The 26,077-nt window shown below is 55.4% G+C and overlaps 1 protein-coding gene across 3 annotated transcripts; it reads left to right on the top strand.

The window, feature by feature from the left end:
• Window positions 1–10,400: 10,400 nt before the first annotated feature.
• CIART (circadian associated repressor of transcription) lies at window positions 10,401–22,220 on the top strand. 3 transcript variants are annotated; one of them, XM_044991392.1, is made up of 7 exons: window positions 10,401–10,509; window positions 14,002–14,168; window positions 16,047–16,631; window positions 17,458–17,533; window positions 19,922–20,000; window positions 20,837–20,960; window positions 21,452–22,220. In XM_044991392.1, the coding sequence occupies exons 3-7, from the start codon at window positions 16,059–16,061 to the stop codon at window positions 22,061–22,063; spliced, it is 1,464 nt and encodes a 487-aa protein (XP_044847327.1). In that variant the 5' UTR covers window positions 10,401–10,509; window positions 14,002–14,168; window positions 16,047–16,058; the 3' UTR covers window positions 22,064–22,220. The 3 variants fall into 3 exon arrangements, with proteins under 3 accessions (XP_044847327.1, XP_044847328.1, XP_044847326.1); XM_044991391.1 differs by lacking the exon at window positions 10,401–10,509 and adding an exon at window positions 12,758–13,489; XM_044991393.1 differs by lacking the exon at window positions 14,002–14,168.
• The last annotated feature ends 3,857 nt before the right edge of the window (window positions 22,221–26,077 follow it).

Here is a 26,077-nt window from a genome sequence, read left to right as displayed (position 1 = left end):
TCCCAATGCACTGGGGCACAGTCCCCACACAGCAAGCGACTGTCCCTGCCCCCAGAAAGCTCACAATTGAAATAGACAAAGAAGAGAGGCAGAGGGGAAGTGATTTGCCCAAGGTCCCCCAGTGGGTCAGTAGCAGAACCCAGGTTTCCCAGCTCCTAGTCCAGCGTCCTAGCCACTAGACCATGCTGTCTCCTGCCCACCTGTCCCCTTTCTCCCCAGTCATCTAGTCCCCATGTTCCACCTAATGGGCGTACCGCATGTTCCAGCCAAGGGATGGGGACACTACTACTCTGAGTCTGGGATGGGGGCCTCCTGGAAGACACTGTGGGTAAGCCAATGCCATGCTTCAGGGCCTACAGGGGTCAGGAAGGAATCTCCTCTCCTTGTGGCATGCCATGGCAGGAGGGAGTGGGATTCTTCGCTCTTTGGGGGCAGACACCATCTTTTTGCTCTGTTTGTGCAGCACCTAGCACATGGGGTTCTGGTCCGTAACTGGGGCTCCTGGGTGTTCTGGTAATACACATAATAAGGAAGTATCACGTACTGACCACTGTCAAAGCCAAAGTGTCAGGCTTAATGGACCACAGGTCTGCTCCAGTAGGGCAGATCCTACTGCCTTTTCATCTTCAATCAGATGCAGGATTCATCTTCACTTCCTGTCCTAAACTGTTGTGGGACATTGCTCTGAGCTGTTGAACAACTACCTGGGTTCCACCCCAGAGACAGCTGCATTTTGACCACCCATGGGATGCAGCAGCACGACTGTAGGTACAGACTGTCCAGGGCTTTGGGCGCCTTTAGAAAGGTACTTCATAAAAGGCAAGACTCTTCTTCGAGTCCTTGGCTTTGTTTCTACCCATTTGCTCCACACCTCTGAATATCCTTTTAAATTTGCAATCAAACCCAGCCAGCTCTGCCTCTGCCCCTCACCCGGCATCGGCCCTGGTTCCCAGTGACTCTGAGCCTGGGCTTGGGACGCCGTCATGCCTCCTTCGCAAGCTCCCTGCGTTTAGCAGTTCAGCAAGTTAGAGCAGCTTCAGGGCTGCTCTAATTTCCATTCCGCTCCCTATGCCCCCTGGGAGGCAGAGAACAGTGCAGAGCGCTCCAGCCACACCCCGCATCCCGGGTTGGGAGCAGGGCGGGTGCAGAGTGTAAAGAGGTCTTAGGGCATGTCTTCACTGGCAACGTTAACATGACTCCACGAGGGGCGTAGCTCCCAGCGCCGGGGCACTGTCTACACTGGTGCTTTACAGCGCTGAAACTTGCAGCGCTCAGGGGGGTGTTTTTTCACCCCTCCGGAGCGAGAAAGTTGCAGCGCGGTGAAGTGCCAGTGTAGACAAGCCCTTAGAATCGGGCCCTTTTCCTTAGCTGGGTTTGTTGTGCCCGAAGCACTGTCCGTGCTAAGCATAAGGAAATAATAACAATTAATAACATCACTAATGGCCAACGGTCCCCAGATCATCCCTTTATCACGCTGATGCCGAGTTAATCCAGTGCCCTAATGCCTAGGACCTGTCAGATCTGTGGTGCTTCCTTCCCCCTTCCAAACCCAGGGCCGCTAGGCAGAGCCGGGCACCCTAGGGTTCACCCAGTGTTTGACCTGGCCCCTTGCTCCTGCAGCAGCCAGGAGCTCCTCCACCCCCACCAGGGCCCATGGGTGACGTCAGAGCAGTGAGGATCCATGACCACAGCAGGCGGGAGGCGGCAGGCCCAGGGCTGAGCTAAACACGCTGGATTCTCTGTCACTTGGAGTCTTTACGCCCCGATTTGAGGCCGTCGGTAAGTCAGCTGGAGGCCAGGGGTCTGTTACAGGAGCTGGGCGGGGGAGGTTCTGCAGCCTGCGACGCGCAGGAGGTCAGACTAGATGATCACGATGGTCCCTTCCGGCCGGAAAGTCTATGTGAGCGGCACAGACCTGCCGCGGGGCGAGCCCAAGCGCGCCCACGCTCGCGCGCCCGCTCGCTGTTATGTAACCAGCAGGCCGGGCTGGCCGGGGGACAGAGCACACCGCTCCATCTGCCAATCACACGCCGCTGGAGGAGGCGTCTCCGCCGGGCCCCGCAGCCCTGTGGGCGGGGGCGAGAGCCCATTCAAGGCTTGCGCTCTGGTTACTCACGCTGTCTGCTGACAGCCCTGCCGCATGCCAGGCCATGTGAGCGCCCTGCCACTGCCTCCCCTCCCCCCAAGGCCTTCTTTGAAAAAATCTGCTCAGTGTTTGCTTTGAAAAAAACCACCCAGGCCTCAGACACTTCCCCCCCACTCACCCACACACGCTTTTTGCAGGGATTCCTGCCCTTGTCCCTGGGACAATCGCCACCTCGGCTCATCAGGACTGAGCTTGCCTGGAGTTTTCTCACCGAATGCGCTGCAGGGAGGGGGAGGGGAGCGCTGGCTCTGGGGAGAGGCACCACGGCTCAGGGGTGCTGCGAGGTCACCAGGAAAGAATCCTTAGGGAAAGGCTGGCAGCTGGGAGAAGCATCGGACCCTTTCATCCCCTCTGGGGCAGTTTGCTTTCAATTTCTTCCCTGGCAGGGTCTTTGTCTAACTCCTCTGGGGTCTGTGCAGAGGGTGCAAAGCGAGTGTAAAATCCTCCCGGTCTGATCTGCTCGGTGTAAAGGAAGGCGTCCGGTGAGAGGGAATTGGGATCCCGGGTGCTTGTGGTGTCTGGAAAAGAAGGGGATTTTTCCCGGCGATTTCCTTTGCTCTAGCAAGTCTCATCTGACCATCAATTGGACCTCTGAGAGGTGCCACTAACTGTTGGGGGTTTGGGGCACAGACACCCCCAAACTTATCTGCAGCAAACTCCATTAAACTCTGGTCAGGTTACTGGAGCCATAGTTCAGGCCTGATGAGAGCTGCTCAGCTCCTCAAACGTCAGCTGAAGTGAAGTGGAGCAGTTGGTGTTCATGAGCTGGTGAAGTGGTTACAGCACCAGTGCAGGAGTTAAGAGACCTTGTTTTAAATCCCTGCTCTGCCACAGGCTGCCTGGGTGACCCTGGGCAAATCACTTCGTCTTCCCGTGCCTCAGTTTCCCCCACAGAGACAATGGGGATAATAGCACTGCCCTGCCCCGCGGGCTGTGGTGAGGGTATACCTTAACGATTATGAAGTGCTCTGATACAACAGTGGTGGGGTAAGAAAAGACCCTCAGACAGAGAGAACCTGGAAAATCAGGCCTTTAGTAACTAACACACATGACTGAGTCAGGACTCCTGGGTTCCATGGGACCTGGGTAAGCTGCTAAGTCCTGCAGCCCTTGCTCCCCTAATTTAGTGCCATGGGAGTTGGGTGTGTGAAAAGCGCAGGATCACCTAGCAAGGCTCAGTGCCTCAGTTTCCCCATTTTGTAAACACGGAGAACGGTACCCACTGTTGGGAGGCTTCGCTGCTGTTCATAAAGGGCTCTGAGATCCTAATAGAAAGCAAAGGACTAGGCACTTCTGGGAGGATGGGGGCGACAACCCTCTTACCGTGACCCCCACACTTTAGAAGGTGGGGTGGGGCAGCCCTCCAGTTCTTTTCTGCCTCTCCTTCCCACGCACTCCTCCCCCACCCCCGAGCAGCCAGAAGTAGGGGGCTGTGACACAGGGCAGCAAGGCCCCAACTCAAAGCCTTGGGCTGGCTCAGAGCCAGCAGCCCCCCAAGAGACACCCAGGCTCTGCGTCCCGTTCCCAGCCCCTGCAAGCCCCCCGCTGCAAGCCACCCACTCAAAAAGGAGCCAGCTCCCCTGACGCAACAGCCCAGCCAGGCGTGCTCTTCCCCCAGTTGGCTGGCAGCCACCAACCTGGCTCTGTGTTTATTTATTTACGCCTGTGCTGACTAAACCACCTTGTTCCCAGCAGCTGGGGAGGGGCCGACGCAACAGAGCTGGGAGAACGCTATGTCCTCTTCTCAGATTTTTTGATTAAACTCGCAACTACCCCTTATGTAACAGACTCGAGGAGGGATCAGCGCACGTTTCCAGCACTGCTCACTTGGTGCAGATTTTCCTGGCATCCGTCTGCTGCTGGGGCTCAGATCCTTCTTCCCACTCTGGAGCCTGCCTGTCTGTCCTGGGTCAGCGACTGAGTGTTATTGGTGGTGCCTAGGGCAGGGTCAGCTCCCTTCATTACAAACAACTGCTAGCATGGGGGTGCGCTAGCTTCGTTCCTCTCCCCAGGAATGCAAGCCAAGAAGCAACTACTGTATTGACCCGAGAAGAATCATCCGGGTTACAAACTGTTCCAGTTCTTATGCTGCCAGCTTTGACATGGATCTGTTTCATAATACTCAGCACTTATATAGCACATTGGCCGGGCGTGTTGCCGTGCAGGCATCAACCCGACTTCCCAGCCTGCCTTGCTCCTTTGGGGTCATTCATTATTATACTCAGTTTATAGGTTGGGGAAACTGAGGCACAAAGACTTGAAGAGACTTTATCAAGGTCACATAGCTGTTCGTGGACAGAGTCGGGCCTAACACCCAGGAATCCTGACTTACAGTTTCCCCATTCTAACCAGTAGTCTGCACTCTCTTCCAGTGCCAGGAATAGAACCCAGGACAGCCATTCCCTTCCTCTAACCACATACCCTCTCGGGAATACTTGTTGTCTATAGTGTGCCCTTATATAACTACTCATATGTCTCCTTGGGTGTGGACTAGGTAACCCTTTGCTGACCAAAAACTGCAATGGCAACATTATTTATTTGGTGACAGGTTTCAGAGTGGTAGCCATGTTAGTCTGTATCAGCAAAAAGAACAAGGAGTCCTTGTGGGACCTTAGAGACTAACAAATTTATTTGGGCATAAGCTTTCGTGCGCTAAAACCCACTTCATCGGATGCATGGAGTGGAAAATACAGCAGCAGATATATATACACAGTACATGAAAAGATGGGCGTTGCCTTACCAAGTATGGGGGTCAGAAAAATCACTATTGTAGTGGTAATGAAGGTGGCCCATTTCAAACAGTTGACAAGAAGGTGTGAGTAACAGTATGGGGAAATTAGTTTTTGTAATGACCCATCCACTCCAAGTCTTTATTCAGGCCTAATTTGATGGTGTCCAGGTTGCAAATTAATTCCAGTTCTTCAGTTTCTCATTAGTCTGTTTTTGAAGTTGTTTTGTTGAAGAATTGCCACTTTTAAGTCTGTTATTGAGTGACCAGGGAGATTGAAGTGTTCTCCTACTGGTTTTTGAAGGTTATAATTCCTGATGTCAGATTTGTGTCCATTTATTCTTTTGCGTAGTGACTGTCCGGTCTGGCCAATGTACATGGCAGAGGGGCATTGCTGGCACATGATGGCAGATATCACATTGGTAGATGTGCAGGTGAACAAGTCCCTGATGGTGTGGCTGATAGGTTAGGTCCTATGATGGTGTCATAGATGCCGACTCTATGGGTGCTCCGAGGCTGGAGCACCCAGGGGGAAAAATTGGTGGGTGCTCTGCACCCACTGGCAGTGCCCTGCCTCACCCTCCCACCCCAGCTCACCTCTACCTCTGCTCCGCCTCCACCTCCTCCCCTGAGCGCACCGCGGTGTCCTGCTTCTCCCCACTCCCTCCCAGCACTTGCGCTGCGAAACAGCTGATTCACACAGCAAGCGCTGGGAGGGAGGGGGGAGGAGGAGGAACGTGGTGCCCTCAGGGAAGAGGCGGGGCCAGGGCAGGGATTTGGGGAGGGGTCCAATAGGGGCAGGGAGGGGACGGAGTCGGGGCGGGGCCGGGGGGCGTGAGCACCCACCGGAGCCAACGAAAGTTGGCACCTGTAGATGGTGTCCCTTGAACAGATATGCAGACAGAGTTGGCACCAGGTTTGTTGCAGGGTTTGGTTCCTGGGTTCTTGTGTGGTGTGTAGTTGCTGGTGAGTGTTTGTTTCAGGTTGGGGGGCTGCCTGTAAGCGAGGCCTGGCCTGAAGGACAATCCTTCACTCTCACAGAGCTTGGAAAGAGACAACCACTTATCAGTGCACAGACGCTGCATGACAGTTTGGGCTGGGAAGTAAAGAAAACCCCCATACCTGCAGAGGGAATCCACAGGGAGACTTAACCAGGGGGAACTCCAGGGGAACAGCCACAGCCCTTCCTTTGCTAAATGGAATCTTTAATGGCCAAAAGAACAGGAGTACTTGTGGTACCTTAGAGACTAACATGTCATGAACTCAGGTCCTTGTCTCACCTGAGATGAACAGAAAATGGTTTGCAAGGAGACGCCTTGTCTCTTGCTCTTGATAGCAGCTAGCCTCACTGCAGGCCTGTGTTTTTAAGATTTTGCCTGGATCTGTTTTGTGCTCAAGAGTCCATGTTATAAGAAAAAGCACAGGGTTAGTTCCCCTCTACTTAACAAGCTGTACCACAATAGCACCACAAGCTGCAGAAGTCATTGGCCAGGGTTTCACTCTCTTCAGCTTTCTGGACATGGATGGAGCATTGGTGACATCAGACCACGAGCAGTCACAGCACTGCCAGTGGATTTTAAACATGGAGGCTGCTGGAGAATCACGGTTCCACTGCGAAGGAACGGGCTGGAAACCCAGAGAGGAGGCTGAGTTTGCACAGTAAAAAGGAATTGAGACCTCCGACTCCGCTAGATTCTGCACAACCCTACAAGATGCTCAAGAGAGACACAAGCAGCACTAGATCCCACAGTGACAGGCACAGTATAAAAGATATCCAGATAGACAGATGGGTGTGTATGGCGATGGATGAATAGATACACAAAAGGGTATGAATGTGGATGGATGGATGGATTCATATGGTGAGGGAGTGAGAGAAATCAAATCAGATAGATGGAAAGTTTTTCTAATCTCTGTTGTTTTTCCTTTGATTTTAATCAGTTTAGTTTTCAGGGATGCTGTCGAGGTAACAGAAAAATTGTATATGTATATGTTCCAGGTTTTCACCTCATTGATCCTGGCTTTCCTCTGATGTAGTACACATTGGAGTTTATGAAGTTCTCCCTGGGGAACAGAATCAGACCCTTGCCTGTGTTATCACTAACTCCATCTTAGAGTCTTAAAAGAGAGTGGTTAAAGAAAATCCAGCTTGCTTTTGGCACCAATGAGGTTGGTTTCCTGTTTGCATTTCACTCAGGTTGGACAGGAAAGGTAAGCTGATCAATATCACTTGTTGGTTGCAGTCAGGTTCAGTGCAGGGCTCTAATGCACAAGGCTGCCATCACTGCCCGAGAAGCATGGAACGAACCAAGCTCTCATTGAATAAATCACAGCGACATCTCTATTCATGTTCAGTTTTGTAGCATCTCTCTCTCTCGCTCGCTTTTTGTGTGTGTTGGTTTTCATAAGTAAATCTCTGTTGGGGACCCTAAACAAGGCTGATGCTGTCCCTTTAATGTTGTGTGCATTGAATAAACATAGTGGACTATTTGAATCACTTACAGAGAATAATAATCAGAGAACAAATCCTACTCCAAAGAGGCTGCATGCATACTAATCAAAGCATCGAATTCGTCCATGGTGTAAATCCACAGAAGTGAGTAGATTCACCCTAGAGTGAATCTGACCCCCAAATCTACTTATGCCCAGAATATTCAAATTTCCCAGCATTGTACTTAGGTATGTATTTCAGTTTATAAATATCAAACACGGACTTCCAGCTGCAGTACAGGGAGAAAGAACAGCCATATTCCTCTTAGAATTGTTCTTTAATTGAAGATAGTTACAAAACACAAATGAACTCCCCTTCCATTCATATTACAGCAACAGCCAAGGGATCCACTCAGGATCGGGGCCGAACAGTGTCAGGCATCTTCTACTTTCCAGCTCTGGAGGAAAGTGAGGTCTGGTTTTTAGAGCAATGAGAACACCTGGGTTCTGTTCCCAGCTCTGCCACTGACTCACTGTGCGGTGAGATGCAAGTCACTTCCTGTATCTTTGGCTCAGTTTCTCCCTCTGGAAAGTGAGGACGGAGTAATTGATTACAAATTACTGGATGGGAACATTAATAGGAATTCAACCCAGAGATGGAACAGACCGGTTGGAACTGGATGTACGATCTCCCCTCCAGTGCAGGATCATTCCCTACAGCATGTTTTAGCACATTTAGGCCAGCTTAGTAAGTGCTGAGCATCACAGCCTGTAGAGGGGGAACAGATCGGCAGTGACAGATCACAGGTTACCTTTACATTATGTGCACAACTGATACTGATGTCAGCAGCCGGGAACATAGAATAATAGACCTCTGCCAACCCACAGCATATAACAGCACTTTAAAACAAAAGCCACTTTGCTGACGCTTTTGCCACATCCCAGGGCCATAAAAGAGTTGGCTATATGCCCCCGCATGCAGTCACAGTGGCATGACACTGGAGGTCATGAGCATGCACGCAGCAGTAAGGTTTATTATGCCCATTAAGGCCCTAATTCAGCAAAGCATTTAAGCACATACATTACCTTTAACTCCCCTCTGAAGTCAGGGGACTTAAGCATGCGCTTAAGGGCTTGGATATATAGAGACAAGCTCCAGGCTTTGCAGTGCTGTGTGCCCTTTATTCCTACTGACTCATTACCAGGACAATAGTATCTGCAGCGCCCAGCGCCTTACAGAGCTGAACTTGCGTGTGGGACGGCACTGGGCCCCTGGCCAGCACCCACCTTTACCACGTAACCTCAGCAGGAAGCACAAGAGGAGTCATTGTTCATTTAAAAAAGCCATCAGACCAAAGAGACTTTGGGGAGCGTCATCTTTTGAGGCAAATAGGTTCATGTGCCTAGCCTGGGTACAGGGAACGGGCTTCTTGTACCATCAGGCCGAGGCAGCTGCAGGGCAGGTTAAGGCTTCACCAGCTCCTCTCCACAACTCCCACCCCTCTCCTCCCCCATCTCTTCTGCTCTTCCCTTTCTTCCCTTCTCTTTCCTCATCCACCTGTCTCCTTCCCCTCATGCTCCTTGGCCCTGCTGCTGTCCCTTTAGCAGCCCCCATGCACATACCCTGCCATACCCCTCTCCCCATCTCCCTCCCACCCATGAACTTCTCCCATCCCATTTCTCTTGCTTCCCTGCAGCATCCCCTGGCCTCTCCACTGACTGTTTCCCCAGCCATAACCCCCTCCTATCCCTGCTGGGGATTGCAGCCCACCATCCCCTCTCCTGTCTCCCCAGTCCTTCCAGCCCCTCTCCTCTCTGTGTCCTCCAGCCGCTTCCTCTTCTGAGCCCCACCTCCACTGCCTCCAAACCCCCTGTGGTCCTCTAGTCCCGCCATTTCTCTCCTCCCCCTAGCCCCTATGGTCTCCTCTTGTGCCTTCACCAGCTTCCCCTCCTCTGCCCCATTTCCCTCTATGGATCCCCTATCACGCCCCCTCCTCTGAACCATTACCCCCCATGGATCCCCTATCACGCCCCCTCCTCTGCCCCATTACCCCCATGGATCCCCTATCACGCCCCCTCCTCTGTCACATTACCCCCCATGGATCCCCTATCACGCCCCCTCCTCTGCCCCATTACCCCCCATGGATCCCCTATCACGCCCCCTCCTCTGCCCCATTACCCCCATGGATCCCCTATCACGCCCCCTCCTCTGCCCCATTACCCCCCATGGATCCCCTATCACGCCCCCTCCTCTGCCCCATTACCCCCATGGATCCCCTATCACGCCCCCTCCTCTGCCCCATTACCCCCCATGGATCCGCTATCACGCCCCCTCCTCTGCCCCATTTCCCTCTATGGATCCCCTATCACGCCCCCTCCTCTGCCCCATTACCCCCCATGGATCCCCTATCACGCCCCCTCCTCTGCCCCATTGCCCCCCATGGATCCCCTATCACGCCCCCTCCTCTGCCCCATTACCCCCTACGGATCCCCTATCACGCCCCCTCCTCTGCCCCATTACCCCCCATGGATCCGCTATCACGCCCCCTCCTCTGCCCCATTACCCCCCATGGATCCCCTATCACACCTCCTCCTCTGCCCCAGTACCTCCTACGGATCCGCTATCACGCCCCCTCCTCTGCCCCATTACCCCCCATGGATCCCCTATCACGCCCCCTCCTCTGCCCCATTACCCCCCATGGATCCCCTATCACGCACTCTCCTCTGCCCATTGTCCATGAGTCCCGCATCACGTCCCCGCCCATCCTGCCCAGCCCCCTTCCATGCGGCAGGCTGACACAAAGGGGCGTGTCCTTTCCCATTGCCCCGCCCCCAGACCCCTGCGTCTAGCTCCCGCAGCCACATGTAGGGGCGTGGCCTCGAGCCAGCCCCACCCTCCCGGCCAATCGGTTCAGCGCCGCTCCGCCATTGGGCTGCGGGGGAGCAGCCGAGCTCCAATTAGGGGCACGGGGCGTGGCTCTAGGGCGGGGGCCGGCGACCCTGAGTGGGCTCGGGGAGCCAATGGGAGCGGGGCGGGCGGGGCCCAGCGGGAGGCACGTGCCGGGCCGCACGTGGCCGCGTGGCGCCCGCACTGAGCCGGGGGCGGGGACCGGGCGCCGGGCTGGGGACTGGGACGGGCAGGGTGTGGAGCGGAGCCGGAGCCGCCCCGGGGACAGAGCAGAGGGAGCGGAGCTGGGAACGAGATCAGGTGAGGAGCTGGAGGCTCGCTGGGATCTAGGGGGCCGGACGGACGCGGGGCTCGGGCGGGGAGCCGGGAGCCGCTGCGGTGTGAGAACCCCTGGCCGGGGGGCGGACACCAGGGATCGGGACCCCCCCGTTCGTCCCCGGCCGGGATCGGGCTCCTCCCCCCTCAGCCAGCCCAGGACCCGCCGGCACCAGGGATCGGGCTCCTCGCCCCCAGCCCGCGACCCGCCGGCACCAGGGATCGGGCTCCTCCCCCCCACCCCCAGCCCGCGACCCGCCGGCACCAGGGATCGGGCTCCTCCCCCCCCACCCCCAGCCCGCGACCCGCCGGCACCAGGGATCGGGCTCCTCCCCCCCCCCTCTCCCCCAGCCCGCGACCCGCCGGCACCAGGGATCGGGCTCCTCTCCCCCCCCCCCCCCAGCCTGCGACCCGCCGACACCAGGGATCGGGCTCCTCCCCCCCCAGCCCGCGACCCGCCGGCTCCTGGGATCGGGCTCCCCCCCCGCCCCCAGCCCGCGACCCGCCGGCATCAGGGATCGGGCTCCTCCTCCCCCCCCCCAGCCCAGGACCCGCCGGCATCAGGGATCGGGCTCCTCCCCCCCAGCCCGCGACCCGCCGGCATCAGGGATCGGGCTCCTCCCCCCCAGCCCGCGACCCGCCGGCATCAGGGATCGGGCTCCTCCCCCCCAGCCCGCGACCCGCCGGCATCAGGGATCGGGCTCCTCCCCCCCAGCCCGCGACCCGCCGGCATCAGGGATCGGGCTCCTCCCCCCCAGCCCGCGACCCGCCGGCATCAGGGATCGGGCTCCTCCCCCCCAGCCCGCGACCCGCCGGCATCAGGGATCGGGCTCCTCCCCCCCAGCCCGCGACCCGCCGGCATCAGGGATCGGGCTCCTCCCCCCCAGCCCGCGACCCGCCGGCATCAGGGATCGGGCTCCTCCCCCCCAGCCCGCGACCCGCCGGCATCAGGGATCGGGCTCCTCCCCCCCAGCCCGCGACCCGCCGGCATCAGGGATCGGGCTCCTCCCCCCCAGCCCGCGACCCGCCGGCATCAGGGATCGGGCTCCTCCCCCCCAGCCCGCGACCCGCCGGCATCAGGGATCGGGCTCCTCCCCCCCAGCCCGCGACCCGCCGGCATCAGGGATCGGGCTCCTCCCCCCCAGCCCGCGACCCGCCGGCATCAGGGATCGGGCTCCTCCCCCCAGCCCGCGACCCGCCGGCATCAGGGATCGGGCTCCTCCCCCCCAGCCCGCGACCCGCCGGCATCAGGGATCGGGCTCCTCCCCCCCAGCCCGCGACCCGCCGGCATCAGGGATCGGGCTCCTCCCCCCCAGCCCGCGACCCGCCGGCATCAGGGATCGGGCTCCTCCCCCCCAGCCCGCGACCCGCCGGCATCAGGGATCGGGCTCCTCCCCCCCAGCCCGCGACCCGCCGGCATCAGGGATCGGGCTCCTCCCCCCCAGCCCGCGACCCGCCGGCATCAGGGATCGGGCTCCTCCCCCCCAGCCCGCGACCCGCCGGCAACAGGGATCGGGCTCCTCCCCCCCAGCCCGGGACCCGCCGGCAACAGGGATCGGGCTCCTCTTCCCCCGCCCCCCCCAGCCCGTGACCCGCCGGCATCAGGGATCGGGCTCCTCTTCCCCCGCCCCCCCCCAGCCCGGGACCCGCCGGCATCAGGGATCGGGCTCCTCCCCCCCCCCCCCAGCCCGCGACCCGCCGGCAACAGGGATCGGGCTCCTCCCCCCCCACCCCCAGCCCGCGACCCGCCGGCAACAGGGTTCGGGCTCCTCCCCCCCCACCCCCAGCCCGTGACCCGCCGGCATCAGGGATCGGGCCCCTCCTCCCCCGCCCCCCCCAGCCCGGGACCCGCCGGCATCAGGGATCGGGCTCCTCCCCCGCCCCCCCCAGCCCGCGACCCGCCGGCATCAGGGATCGGGCCCCTCCTCCCCCGCCCCCCCCAGCCCGGGACCCGCCGGCATCAGGGATCGGGCTCCTCCCCCCAACTCGCTCAGCCTAGGACTCGCTGGTATCAGGGATCAGGCTCTTCCCCCCCCCCCCTCCCCGGCATCAGGGATCGGGCTCCTCCCCACCCCCCAGCCTGTGACCCGCTGGCATCAGGGATCGGGCTCCTCCCCTCTGCCCCTGGCCAGGATCAGGTGAAAGGAGCCTGCGCCCTTGGGGGGGGATCAGGATTTCTCCCCCCCCCACACCCGGCATGTGCGCCCCCTGGGAGGATTCTCTTTTCTGACCGGAATGTGGGGATCCAGACACGCACCCCTCTGCTTTTCTGTGGAGTGTCTGGATCCTGGCATTGTCCCTGGGCACAGAGGAGTCCAGTCCAGATCCCGGGGTGCAAGCATTGCAGCTCCCCACCGATCCCAGGAGCAGCCCTGACCCCTGGGAGCACGCATGGGGCTTAGAGCAATGGAGTGGGGAAGGGATTAACCTGCCCTGTGTCTGAACGGTGGTGACCTGAGTGTGGAAGGGAGGGGGGATATGGTGACCAGATGTCCTGATTTTATAGGGACAGACCTGATATTTGGGGCTTTGTCTTATATAGGTGCCTGTTACTCCCCCACCCCCAACCCGATTTTTCACATTTGCTGTCTGGTCGCCCTAGTGTGCAGGGCGTTCTGCACGAGGGGTGCAAGGACTGTGTGTGCCTGAATGGCAGGGAGGGGCGGGCTGTGAATGGCAGTGACTTGAGTGTGTAACACGTGAGTAGTGTGTGTGCTGGGATGAGTGCGTGAATGGCGGGGGAGGGGGGGCATGCAGGGCGTGCATGTGTGTGTGCGCGTTGGAGAGGGAAGGGCCAGGGAGAGTGTGTTCCTGCTTGCAGAAGGGGAGGCAGGGGCTGCGTGTGTGAGAATTTGACCAGCGTGCAGAGCTCATTGTGTCGCGTGGCATGGGGACAGCCGTGTCCATGATTGCAGCAGCCATCCAGACAGCACGACTCTTGGTGTCGGATGCGTGTTCAATCTAGGTCAGCAACGTGCGGTGGTGGCTGGATGTGTTGCAGGCAAGGTGCTTGCTAGGCTCTGGATCCAATACTGGGTGAAGGGAAGGAGGAATGACTCTGATTCTCAGGGTGGTGAACCTGGGCGGGTTTAGTGGAAGGTTTGCTGGGGAGGAAGGAACTGCCGTGTGGGCTCCTACTTGAGATCTCCTACTGAGTTCCAAGAATAACGGGTCGGTTTCTTTAGCAAAGGGACTGGAGGGTGTTGCTGACTCTGAAGTTAGACTAACACAGCTACCCCTCTGATGTTAGAGGGGTGTAACTGGTTTTGTCGAAGCGGGGATGCGGCTGAGGCTGGCGTGTGGCACCAGAGGGTTGATTACTTCGGGAAGAGACACGAGGTATAGGGAGAAGGGAATGTTCTGTAGCAAAGAGAGCGGGGACCCCCCACTCCTCCACTGAGTCACCGCCAAGTCACTCTGAACCGCAAAAACAGCTGATGGCAGTTTGTAGGTTAACTTGCCCCTGTCGCTCCCCAGCTGCCTTGGATAAAACACCTGCTGCGCTTGGAAACCTCTCCCTTTGCCTGTGCCGCTGCAGAGAGAGCCCAGCACCAGACCAGGAAACACCCAGGCAGATTGAATTCCCAGCAAGGTGGACACGGTCCTTCATCCGTTTATTGAGTCCCGGAGGGCTACCTGTGTAGGTGCGTTGGGCTAGACCTAAAAACCAACAAGACGTGTGTATACCAAAAATCCTGTGTGTGTGTGTGTGTGCAGGATGGCAGGGATCTTAGCGATGCTGTGTATCTTGTGGGTGGTTTGGGATCTTTGGGGGTGGAAGCCACTTGTGACTATTTCATGACATTGGCTCGGTGAAGCATGCCCTTAGAAACAGCCTCTCCAAGACTTCTCCCTGCCTGCCATTCTCTGTTGGCCAATTTTCGGGTGAAATGCCGCATTTCTCCCTTGGGGGTTGTTGATTTCTCTCCAGCCGTTTGGCTGGCAGCAGGGTAGCTGCTGTGGGTTGGCAGTTGGCATCTGTCTAAAACGGCAGGAGCATAAAGCGTAGAAGCTTCTTATCTTTGTCTCCATGCTTGAAAGGGTTACAGATTTTTGTCTGCCTGCAGTGATGGGGAGCGTGGGAAGGCTGGAGCCCTGCCTTCCCTACGTTTATGATCCTGTGTTGCCCAGTAGCTGGGGCCAGTGCTCTGTTACAGAGACTGCAGGTGCTGACTGCATTGAGTCAGCCAGATAGACCCTTTCGAATCAGACTGGCACACCCTGCTCTTATCTCTAGTGTCTTGGAGAAACCTTTTATCAGTTAGATGTGTGGTTTGTCCTCTGCTTATTTTACCTTCAAGGGCCGGGTTTAACTCTTCCATTGAACAGCTCCAAGATTCTCTGACTTCTTTAAATTCACTTGTTTCCTGTCTGGTGGGCACTTGTGTTTAAGTATATTGACTTATGAGCCGTTCATTTTATACCAGTCCAAATCGAAAGGACACGGACTAATATCACTCTAGTGTTACATTGTTATTGTTCATATTTGTACCCAAGGGTTGCTAACGTTTTCGCTTAGTGAACATTTTCTTGATGCACCACAGAAGTGGTTTAACGGGTCAATTTGGTTCTGCAGAAAAGAGGTCTTACTAAGAAGCTAAGACCGATCAGAGAGGGAGTGTGTGTGTTTAATGCCAGTTTTTGTTTTGTTTGAAACCTTTCCCCTCCTGTGTTTGCAACCCAAACCTTGCAGCACCTGTACAGGAGAGCCAGAAAATGAAACACCATGTTATATGTTTCAGTTTGTCCAAGTGGAAGCAACCCTTCTCCAAGGGGGAAGGTCCTGGTCCCTGAATAGGGTTCCTTCTGCTACCTTAATACACATAAGAATTGTGTTCCCCCTTCTTAATATTTAGCAGACTGTGCTGTAAAACCAGGCAGGAAATGTAGCTTTTTCCCAACTGATTTTGAAACTGCCTGTGTCCGTGGCAATGAGGTTGCTAGGAGATTTTTGTTGTCCATATCCTGTAATGCTTCTGCGTGGAGTAATGCCACCGATGGCGGCCAGGGAAGCCTGTTGTGAACTTTGCACCCTCACTAGTTCAGGCTCCGTGCATGTCACGCCGCCTCACGCGCCCATCAAGTGTCTGGGAGCTGACTTGGGCACCCACCCGCTGCATCCACCCACCCTTCTGGCTGCCCCAACAATGAAACCTAGTGGGTGCCTTGTCCGGGTGCAGCCCCTGATGGGAACAGATTGGTCACGTCTGGACCAGCTTCTGCTGGCAAGCTCTATCCAGGAACTGCACCTGCACAGGGTCCATATGGCTCCCTTTGTCTTTACCCCTTTGTTTTCAGCCACCTCCCCGCAGTGAACCAGCGGAGAGCTTGATTTTTAGCTGTCCCAGAGGAAATTATTCCAAAGCCTCCTATAAACTTGGCTCAGCAGCAGTGCTAAGAGATGCTGGGCTGCTGTAGGGTCTGGGGATGCCAGGGAGGCAAACGGTAGGATCTCGAAGGCATCTTTTGTTGCTGTTACTGGCAGCTTCTTCATTTGTTTGCCTGTTTTTGGTCCCTGACAGGTTCCCGCAGTCATGGAGTCCCCCAACAGCATGTCGTCCTGCGAGTCTCTGTATTCAGTCGACAGTGCCGCCAGCGACGAAGAGGACAAGTGTTACGACTTCGGCGTCTTCCTGTCGGACAGCGAGAGCGAGGTGGAGAAGGAGGCAGGCGGGTTGAGCCGCCGGAGAGACGCCCGCTCCAGAGGGGAGAGGAATCTCTTTTCTCCCAAGTCGGCATGGACTAGCCCCAGCCTGCCAGGTCGGGACTGCAAACGCAGGACAGCGAAACCCACTTTGCAGAGCTCTGCTAGACAACGGCCGTCGAGTCAGTGCGGCCGGTTTTCCGGGGCGTTGGAAGGCAGATACCCCTCCGCCTGCGCATACTTGATGGACGGGGATGGCAGCCTGGCCGGGAGGATTCTGAGCCAGAAGAGGGTGGAGAGCGGACGGAAGCATCTGATCCGTCCTGCGGGGGAGAGGGAATACCCCAAGTATGCTGAAAAGCCCGCTGTCCACGGGTTAAAACGGCAAAGGAACGGGGAAACGGAGATGAAGGAAGCTCCAACGTTGCCCTTGACCGACGGTGACCGGCTGTTTGCCCAGAAGGTGAGTTCCATGAGAATATCTGGGGGAAGCGGGTGTCAGCAGGGAGGGAGTTACCTGGGAAGGGCTGAAGCATGCGATCAAATGGGACATGAGGCCTGATCCAGGCTGCGATTCCTCACCTGCCGGCTTGATGCGCCAATGCCATTGGCAAAGCCTTGCCCTCTTTGGACCTTTGATGGCACCAAATAGCGAAGGCCCTGTACACACTGAAGCTGGTGGGTGGAATACGTGGTGTGAGCCTGCTGGACATCTGTCCGTCTGTGTTGTTAGTGTCAGGGTGGTCGTGCCTCAGTTTCCCATGTGCCATGGCCAGTGCAGACTCAGATATGAGCTGGGCACCCTGTGGACTGGAAAAAATTGAGGGCAGTGGGGAAGGACTAGCATGGGGAAGGAAAACAGGTGGTCAGCTTCATCGTAATAGTGAAAGGATGGAAATTGGAATTCTTGCCGTCACTTGCATTAGCACTATGAGCCCTTCAGGATTAGTGGTGTTAAGTATTGATACTGCAGCAACGTGTAAGAGCCCCAGTCGTGGACCATACCCTGGTGCTAGGGGCTATACAGACTCAGAACAAAGACTGTCTCTGCTCCCAAAAGCTTACAGTCTGAGGAGGGTCATGAACTAAGATGTAATAAGTGCATTACTGGGGATTAAAACGAGTGCTTTAGAGTCACACCTCGCCGCCCTGCACAGGGGTCCTGCATCAGGTGCAAATCTAGCCCCAGGGATGTGCCGGGGAGAGGTGCATGCGGAGGGCCTGGGGGGAGCCCAGAAGGGAGATTGTCCCGAACGGGCTGGCTCACTTTCTGTGCTCCTTCTCTGCAGTGCCGGGAACTCCAGGGCTTCATCAGGCCTCTCGCGGAGCTTCTGAATGGGCTGAAGAGAGGTCGCTACAAACGAGGTAAGTGCTGTTCCTCGCGCTTGTCCCTCCCCAGAGCGTCTGACGCCGCCACGCGGCTATTGAACCGCAGGGAATTATTTCCCCTCTCTCCCGGTTTTGATCCCTAAATCAGAGGCCAGTGGCCATCTCCTGGCTTCTTGCTGGAGTGGCGTTCAGAGAGTGGGAGAATTGGGGACCAGTGAGAAACAGCCGCTGCCTGGCTCCGGGAGTCGCCCGCTGCGCGGTTTCCCCTGTGTGAGCTCTTTGTGTGGCTGGTGCAGGGGTTTTTTTTTTCCCCTCACCTCCTTTTCTTCTTAATCTCGCCCTCTTTCAATCAGCCCTTTGTTCCTTCCGGAGCCCCAAAAGGAGCAGGGCAGACAGCTTTACCCAGCGCTCGTCTGTGCCGAGACATAAACGGCCTCAGGATGGGGCTGGGTTGGGAGCAAAGGAAGGCGTGGCGGGGACGGGTATGATCCTCCGGCCGGGGAGGGGGATGGGATTGGCAATTAGCTGCCCACGCGGCAGTTGCCACTTTAGAGAGAGAACAGAAAACCCCAAAGGGCTCGATCTGCTCCTGGCCCAGTGCCATGGTGAGAGACCGGGGCGGTTTGTAAGAGCTGAGCGCGTTGGGTGCTGAAAACCCAGCCGTAAGTGTCACATTGGGAGCGGAGCGCGTTGGGTGCTCTGGCCCCAGTTGTGCCGCTGCACGCTTGGCAGTCTGGTTCTGAGATCCCATCCCCGAGGAAAGCGGTGGCATCTCTCATTCGCTTTCCATGCTTCGCTGCGCATATAGATTAAGGACCTGTAATCACCACCCTGGGGAGGAAGAGGGGCTGCTGCCTCCTATAACGTGCATGTGTTGGACTGCAGAATTCCTCACTCTCTATAAGGGTGTATCCAGGGCTTTACCCCAGTGCTAAAGATGCCTTGTCCCAGGACCAGATTCTGAGCTCTGTTACGCTACGGTAACTCCTTTGACTTCCGTGAATTTACTCTTCGTTGATGGGATTGAGATCAGAATCTGGCCCTTCATTATGGATTCATTAACACTTGTAAAGTGCTCTGTAAGTGGTAAGGATCTTTCAGCCTGAATGTTGTTGAGATCCCCCGCTGGTATAAATCAGTGCTGCTCCGCTGAAGTCAGCAGATCTGTGCTGAGGATCTGGCCCAATCCCTCTGACTTTTTTCCCAGCGTGGGGTTGCCATTTCATCAGCTTTGCCCTATGGCTCAATCACCTGTTGTAATCAGATTAATATGTAAACACATCTGCTAGCAGGCGGCTGCCCTGCCCTGGAATGGGAAGGGATTTGAGGATCGAATGGGTGTCGCAGCTCTGAGATCCTATACATTCTAGGATACTAGCTACGGATGCTTTACCATTGCTCAGTACTTAAGAGGCTAGTGCGTTAGGTACCCGACACTCATTGTTTTCCCTTTATTCTCCTGCCCAATCTGCCCCCGAAAAGAATTGAAGGGCCAGATCTGGTCCAATGTGTAGTCGGTTGGCACTAGCTTATTCCCCTTACAAGATCTTCTTCCCTAAATTCCTTCTTTCCGTTTATAGCACTCTCCTGAGCCCTCATCTTAATTTCTGCTCCTGGGTTGACTGTGCTAAATTGCCTAGTAAAGAAGGCCATTGTAAGCTGCATTGATCGCAGCCTGAGCTGAGAAATTCCCAGGGCACTGCTTGCTCTTTGTATCGCTGCTTTCCTGCCCTAATAACACGCTGTTGGAAATATGAAAGAGCAGGCTTTCATTGACGCTCCCGCTCGGCGCTGGGAGCCTGCTCTCCTTTCTCTCTCAGCGGGCTGTGTACACGTGTCTCCGTGCGTGCGAGTTTCCATCAGCCGGACACGTGTCGTGCTGCCTGCTTGTGTCACGCCCACTCTTGGCTGTGAAGAAATGATTATGGCTCGGGATAAACGTGCAAGAAGGCAGCTGGTGTGGCGTGATACCTGCCCTTCAGAAAGTCATCACATGGTGCTCATAGGGCCCCGGGGGCACCTGCTTCTCCAGCATACAAACCTTTTCCATGCTGGCTCCTTTCCGGGGGTGACTTCTCCTAATACAACAGCCTCCGCTGCAAGGAGCAGAGGCTGCAATTCACTGTATCTGCAGTGGGAGGGCAAAGACATGACAATGTCTCAACCCCCCTGCATTGTGCTGGCCTTTTCCTCCAGCTAATCTGAGGGCTAGGTTCTCGTGTCTGTCCACGCTGCATGTAATTGGCGTGATCTCTCCATAATCTCCCCTGGGTAATCAGAGTCTGAGCAGTGTGGAGGCTGAATCAGCCTGGCCCTGGCTTCCCAAGCGACTGTCTTCTCTCCAGGCGCCCTAGCGCAGTAAAGTTGGGTCGGTTTGTCTGTAAACTAATAGCTGGGCCTTGCTCTGTTTCTCTCCCCCCTCAGGGTTAAGCAGCTTCCAGCGGAGCGTGGCCATGGACAGGATTCAGAGGATAGTTGGAGTCCTGCAAAAGCCAGAAATGGGGTAAGAGTCTCCTCCGCAAAATCATTCTAAGAGCTCAGCAGAGGTTGGTGTGTGACTGGCTGCGGGAGGGAGAGCCAGACAGTGCACAGACTCTGTCCAGTGTTTCTAGTGTCAGCAAACTTCCCGCTGAACTCCTGTGCTGTTTCATTGAGAACGTCGATGCCCCAGGTCGCTTGCAGTTTGACCTGCAGGTGCCCCAGGTTGAAGACCCCCGGGGCTGAGGTCTGCCTTGGATGTCAGTAAAGTAATAGCTGGACTCTTCCTGGCAATATCACTCTGCTACTCCTGGTGGTTGATTCCCCCACTGGCAGCAATCACTCATGACTGGTAGCGCTGGACTGCACCGTCGCACACAGCCTAGGAAATGCCTCTGGGCTTTCGAACTGAGCCAAGTCCTGGCACATGTTGAAACCGCAAATCACTTGCTACCCTCGTCTCTTTTCTTCACTGAAATCTCTAATCCCGTGGCAGAGGGAAGCCCTGGGGAGGAAGGGAGATGTTCCTTTTGGGCAAAGGGGGGGTGGGTGTCAAAGTACTGAATTTCTGCTATTCTGTAACTTGAAATTCAAAGCCCAGATCTTAAAAGTTGAGGCCCATCTTTTTGTTGGGGGAACTTGGCCTGTTTTGGAGGCGTCTCTGAAAGAGAGGCAGCCGTACGGAATAACAGGGCAGTCTCCTTGCTGCAGGATCCTGACTGTCTCTCCTATCTCACATTAATTGTGAGATACCCGCGCGAGGCGCCAGGCTGTGACCGATCCTGGGCTCAGCAGGGTAAAACGGCACAACGGTCTCTCCTGGCTTGAGAGGAACCCCCTGTTTCTTTTCTCATCTTGCAGGGAGCGATACCTGGGCACCCTGCTGCAGGTAGAAATGATGCTGAAAGTTTGGTTCCCTCACGTCGCCTTGAACAGTTCCTGTCCTGATTCCAATCCAGCCGAGCATGCGCGCAAGCTGGCGAAGGTAAGGGGGCTTCCTTGCTGGGTAACCGGACTATTCAATCCCCTCCATCTGTATATGGATTAAAGGCCACAGGTGAGGCTCCCCTAGGCCTGTTCTTGTCCGAGCGATGTGCTGTTTGGCAGGGTTGGAGGTACCGGCCCTTGTGGGAATTACTAGTAGAACTGCAGCATGTAACAGCTTTGGTCCAGCAGAATGGGGATGGAGCTGGGTCTGCGGCAGGCGGCATGCTGGCTGGGGGGAGGAACTTCTGTGGCACATGCTGCACTGGGGACAAGGGTGAAGTGGGTCCTATAGGGGCTTGACTGGGGTCTGTGAGGGCCATGTGTTGCCGAGAGGTCTGTCGGGTCTCCCCATGGGAGCTGTGGGTGCCTCCTCGCCTGCTCTTGCCACGTCTGTTGGCCTTGCAGGGAGCTCCGGCAGGTCGGCCATATTGGCTGTAGCAGTCAATACCCTCTCAGCCTGAGGTGCCCCCTTTCTCCCCTCTCCTCCAGCAGTCCCACCCCAAGCCTTCAGCAGTGGACAGCTACGGAGGAAAGCCCGCAGTGCCCAGCGAAGACTCTGCCCAAAACCCCGCCGTGGAGAAGCTGCACCACACGGACCCGGCCGCAGCCGACGGCAAAGCTGACGCGGTGTGGAGGGAGCAGGCCTGCTTTCTGGCCGACTGGTCTGCCATGAACTTGACCTGGATGCACACCTCACCCATCTGCAACCCGCCACTGGGGCTGGCGAACCTAGGGCACTTGAATGCTGCTTTCAGCCAGGCCCTGCTCGGACCAAACGCTTGCGGGGTCATTCTCTTCCTCCACAACAACCTGACGGCCCCTGCGCCCTTCTTCCGCTCCACCTCCGTCACTCCCGACAAGAGCTCGCCCGCCTTCTGCCACCCCAAGCAACCTCCGGGTACGGGAGACCCCCCGAGATGCCAGAGTCTGCCCGGGGCCATGGCAGCAGGGAGCTACATGCTTAGCCAGCATCCAGGCAGCCACTCCAAATCTTTGCCTCACTTGCCCATCTCCAGCAAGGAACCCAAGCCAGCAGCTGCTTGGACTGGGAATCGAGAGTCAGAACTGCTGGCTAGGAAAGGGCCCGTGTATTCCTCTTGATGCTCGGCTTGAGGCACTTCCCAAAATGTGTGAATTTTATTTCTTTTTTTATTTCTGCTTTTTTTGTTTTTTAAAGTAAAACATTTCACGCCTGTGTAAAAGTCTGATAAACTTCCAGGAGGGAAAAAATTAATGTTATTAAAAGGTTTAAACCAGAGGAGTTTCCAGATGAATGTGATCTTTGTTGATTAATGCTCGACGGTGGAAATACACTTCCCCTGCCCGCCCCTCCGTTAATACCTGGTCGGTCCTGCAGCACTAATGCTTTGTGCTTCTCTAGGGCCTTTCTGGTCAATGTGAACTCCCTTAACTAAGACTCGCAGCCTCCCCTGGGAGGTAGATAAATTGTCGTGCATATTTTGGGCGTAGGACTGAGAGCCCAAACTCCTGGGTTCTAATTTCAGTTCTTACACCCATGGCTGTGGGACAAGTCCACTCTCTTTGTGACTCAGTTTCTCCATCTGTAAAACAAGGAGAGTACTTGTGTACAACACAGTTAACCTAGCTAGTAGGTCCTGCTGACTGCAGAGTAAACTGAGACCCGTCCCACAGCTTGTAGCATCTCTTTCACCAATACATATCTAACTAGATGATACTGCACCTGGCACATCTCTAGAAGGCTGAGGGGAGAGACAGAAAGTGCAAACTGCTAACGGTGTGGCATGCCTAAGTATATTATTAACACCATCTCCCAGGAGAATGGGCTGCCCTTGTATAAGACAGGCGTGGCTGTGCATCGTTGGATCACGTTCCCTGGCATAACACACCCTCCTTGCACGTTTCTAAACCAGGGGCACACAATTCACATGCATAGTTGAACAAAGCCTTTGCCTTAACACCTTCTGTTATGGTGCCTTTTGGTCTGATGGATCCCGTGACATCAGGCAAACTGAAGGCTCTCCTCACCTGCTACCAAAGTGCACCTAGTTCTGGAGTGGAACATGTAGTCACTGTTGGCAGGCAGCAACACTACTAAAACGTGTTGCAGGGCAGGAAGTGGAAAAACAATGCCAGAAATGACAAGGGGATTGAGGCAGGCGAGGATGGGTATTTGGGTTGGATGCCAGAACTCTGGCAATAATTGGCATGGGATCTTTAGTGATGACAAGGGGTCAGATTATGTTTGTCTTGTCACCCAAGAAACCGACTGCAGCGGCAGCGCCTCCCATCCCCAAGCTACAGCACGGCCTCAGGACGGACTTGGAGGTGAGAGCCGCATTTTTTATTATTTGTGTTACCATAGCCCAGGAGTGCCTGGTGCTAGGAGCTGTACAAACACAGGACAAAAACAGTCCCTGCCCCCAAGGGACTTACTATGCAAGTACACAACTGAATTGCAAATGTGTTCTCCGGCATCTTGAATTTTCCATGTCTCCCACCTCAGTACTAACCCAGCCTAGGCCACATGAGAGAATGGGATTCCAGCAACGGATGCTGTAGTCGCAGTGGAGCGGGTAAGAACAGCATTTGCTGTTACACTGAAATCCTAAACCAGTTCAGCCTGAGTAAATGACAGATGCTCATTTACTTGCTAACCAATGGTCCTGATTACTTGGGTCTTGGGCTTCTATTGTCAAAGCAAAAAGCCGCCTTGTGTTTTGAAAGGCATCTGTGCTTGATCACCCAAAACACCTGTCCACACGAGGCAGAACACGCTGCAGGCTGGATGCTGCCCTTAAAGCTGTTTGATTTTAAGGGGCGGTGGGAAGGCTCAAAGCGACCTGCACTGTGCTTGAAGAACATGCTGCGATGTGGCTTTCTCAAGTGCTACACTGCATGACAATGTGCTGCTTGTGTTTTGTTGGGGTTTTTTTTTTTTAAGAGAGTTAAAGATGAAACCTTTAAAGTTGGCTTTAATCCTACCTTTTCTTATTTAAGCAGTGGCATGTGCTGATCGGTTAGCTGCCTTCCGATGTATGTTGACCATACAGGGGTAGGGTTTGAAACTCTAAACTAAGCCTTGATAAAATGGCCCTTCATATCTTTTTGGAATAAACTGTGGAAGAAAACATGGATTGGAACTCAGTAAACACAAGTCGGAGATTTTGTGAAAAAGAAAGATTCAGTTTGCATGGTGGGGCACTTTTTAAGAGGGTGAGTGGGAAATGCATGTTATTGGGCACTGGAAGGAAAAGCTGATGGCAGAAGAACATGAGGCAGAAAACGATGCTGGATGGCCATGTGGTAGCCTGGGTGGATCTAAAGGCCTATTCATCCACCAAGAGATTAGCAGAGGATCCTGCAGAATGGGCTGCCATGGTTGCAAACCTCCAGGAATGGAGAAGCCACCTAAGAAGACAGTAATCTGTCCATGTAAAGCAGGCAGTTATTCTCGCTAATAACAAGTTGGAAAGTTTTTTCATTAAACCCCAACCCGATTTTTTTTTTCCTACTGTCAGTTTTCCAAAAACACAAAAACCCTCGTGGATGATGGAAGCATCCGTTCCCGCCACAAAGCTGTGGGGTGAAAAAGCATTTTGAATGAAATTTCAGCCAGGTCTGCACACGAGCCTTCTGGATTAGATTGATTGATTGGATAAACAGGCACCATTCAGCCTTTGCACTGCAGTTGTGGCTGGTCACCCCAGTCATCGAGCAGGCAGCTGCTGTGCAAGGTGCTGTATGTTTCAGTGCTATTAGGGGTATTACGGTAGCACCTAGGCACCCCAGTCATGGATCAGGACCCCACTGAGCTCGGTGCTCTAGAAACAACTGAGAGAGGCCTCGCCCCAAAAAAGAGCAGATCATTTAAATGTGATAATGAGAGAAGGGAAAATGAGCCACTCCCACAAAACAGGGACGAGCCCACAAATCCCACAGGCTCCCCTGTAACACTTGGGTGTTGTCTCTGCACCCAATCTGCAGGGGTAGCAGCAGGCCTGGCCCCTGGGAAGGGAGCCTCACTGCAGCCTCAGTGCTCAGCTGTCTCTCCTGGGAAGGAGGGTATTAGCTACGCTGCTTTGAGGGAGAGGGCGCGAGCTGCCCAGAGGAGACATTGCCCCTACTTTGTTTGGCCAGCTGCCTCTGAAGCATAAAGAGGTGAAGGTGAGGGCTCCATTAGGATCAGCTGTTGGTCTCCTCTGCAATCTCCTTCCATTGTTTGTGCTTGGGGATTAAGCCTAGGCAGGCGCGTGGTATCACGTGGCAGAGGGCATGCAGCTGGGAAAGGATCCATGCCAGCACCACGGGCTGCGCTCTGCACTGATGCACCTGCACAACTGGTTCCTTGCACGGCGGCATGCTTTGCGCAATGTGGGAGAACTGGATTCAGCCGAGCGGTTGTGCTTTAGACACCCTGTCAATGGCCGGGCCTCGGCGTGTGCCCCAATTTGCAGAGCTAAGCAAATGCCTAGCCAGAGCACGGATCAAAGCTCCTACTTCTTTATTACCTCCAGGGAAGCCAAGCTCAGAAGTTTAGCCAGGGCTTGGCGTTATTTATGTCACTGGGGAGTGTGAAGAACAAGGGGACACTGACATTTGGGGTTTGCAGCACCCTCAAAACATCAGCAATGCCAGAAGCAGAGAGGCAAGGCTGAGTGCTCAAAACCTCTGAGCTGAAATACCAGACTCCAGAACCATTCAAGTCCCAGCAGGGGCCATTCTGCCCTTCCAAAATAGACCAGAAGAGTGCCATGCAGTTTACTCTCTATGGGTCCTTTGGACGAGACCTTAAGACACCTGCCCATGCGATATGTCTGTTAGTTGCTGCCCTCCGCTCAGAAGTGAGCTCCATTTCTTTGGCACTGTATGTACTATAAATTAAGTGCCGGTGAAAAGTGCCCGTCTAGGTGACCTCAGTACTAAAGGCCTCACAGGGTGAACGCTGAAGACTGAAATCCACTTTTCAGCTACAGAATGACGCAGGTTTGCATGGCAAGCTTCCTGCACCAACATGCTGCAGCCCTGCCAGGAAGGACAGCGATGGGAGGTAGGAAAGAGGCGCCATCATGACGCTCTGGGGTTGGGCCCATTCAAAATGTGTAGCTAGTTCAGTCTCGGTGCCAACTCAGCCTG

This window comes from Mauremys mutica, chromosome 17, assembly GCF_020497125.1.
Source record: "Mauremys mutica isolate MM-2020 ecotype Southern chromosome 17, ASM2049712v1, whole genome shotgun sequence".
NCBI lineage: Eukaryota > Metazoa > Chordata > Testudines > Geoemydidae > Mauremys > Mauremys mutica.
Note: the sequence above shows the minus strand (reverse complement) of the source record. Positions and strands in the feature narration are given on the sequence as shown.

Bases quoted from the DNA above. Each gene is read 5' to 3' on its own strand.
- CIART (XM_044991393.1), top strand. From the start codon at position 16,059: ATGGAGTCCCCCAACAGCATGTCGTCCTGCGAGTCTCTGTATTCAGTC. The intron at 16,632-17,457 runs GTGAGTTCCATG...CCTTCTCTGCAG, and splicing joins ACCGGCTGTTTGCCCAGAAG to TGCCGGGAACTCCAGGGCTT. The intron at 20,001-20,836 runs GTAAGAGTCTCC...CTCATCTTGCAG, and splicing joins CTGCAAAAGCCAGAAATGGG to GGAGCGATACCTGGGCACCC.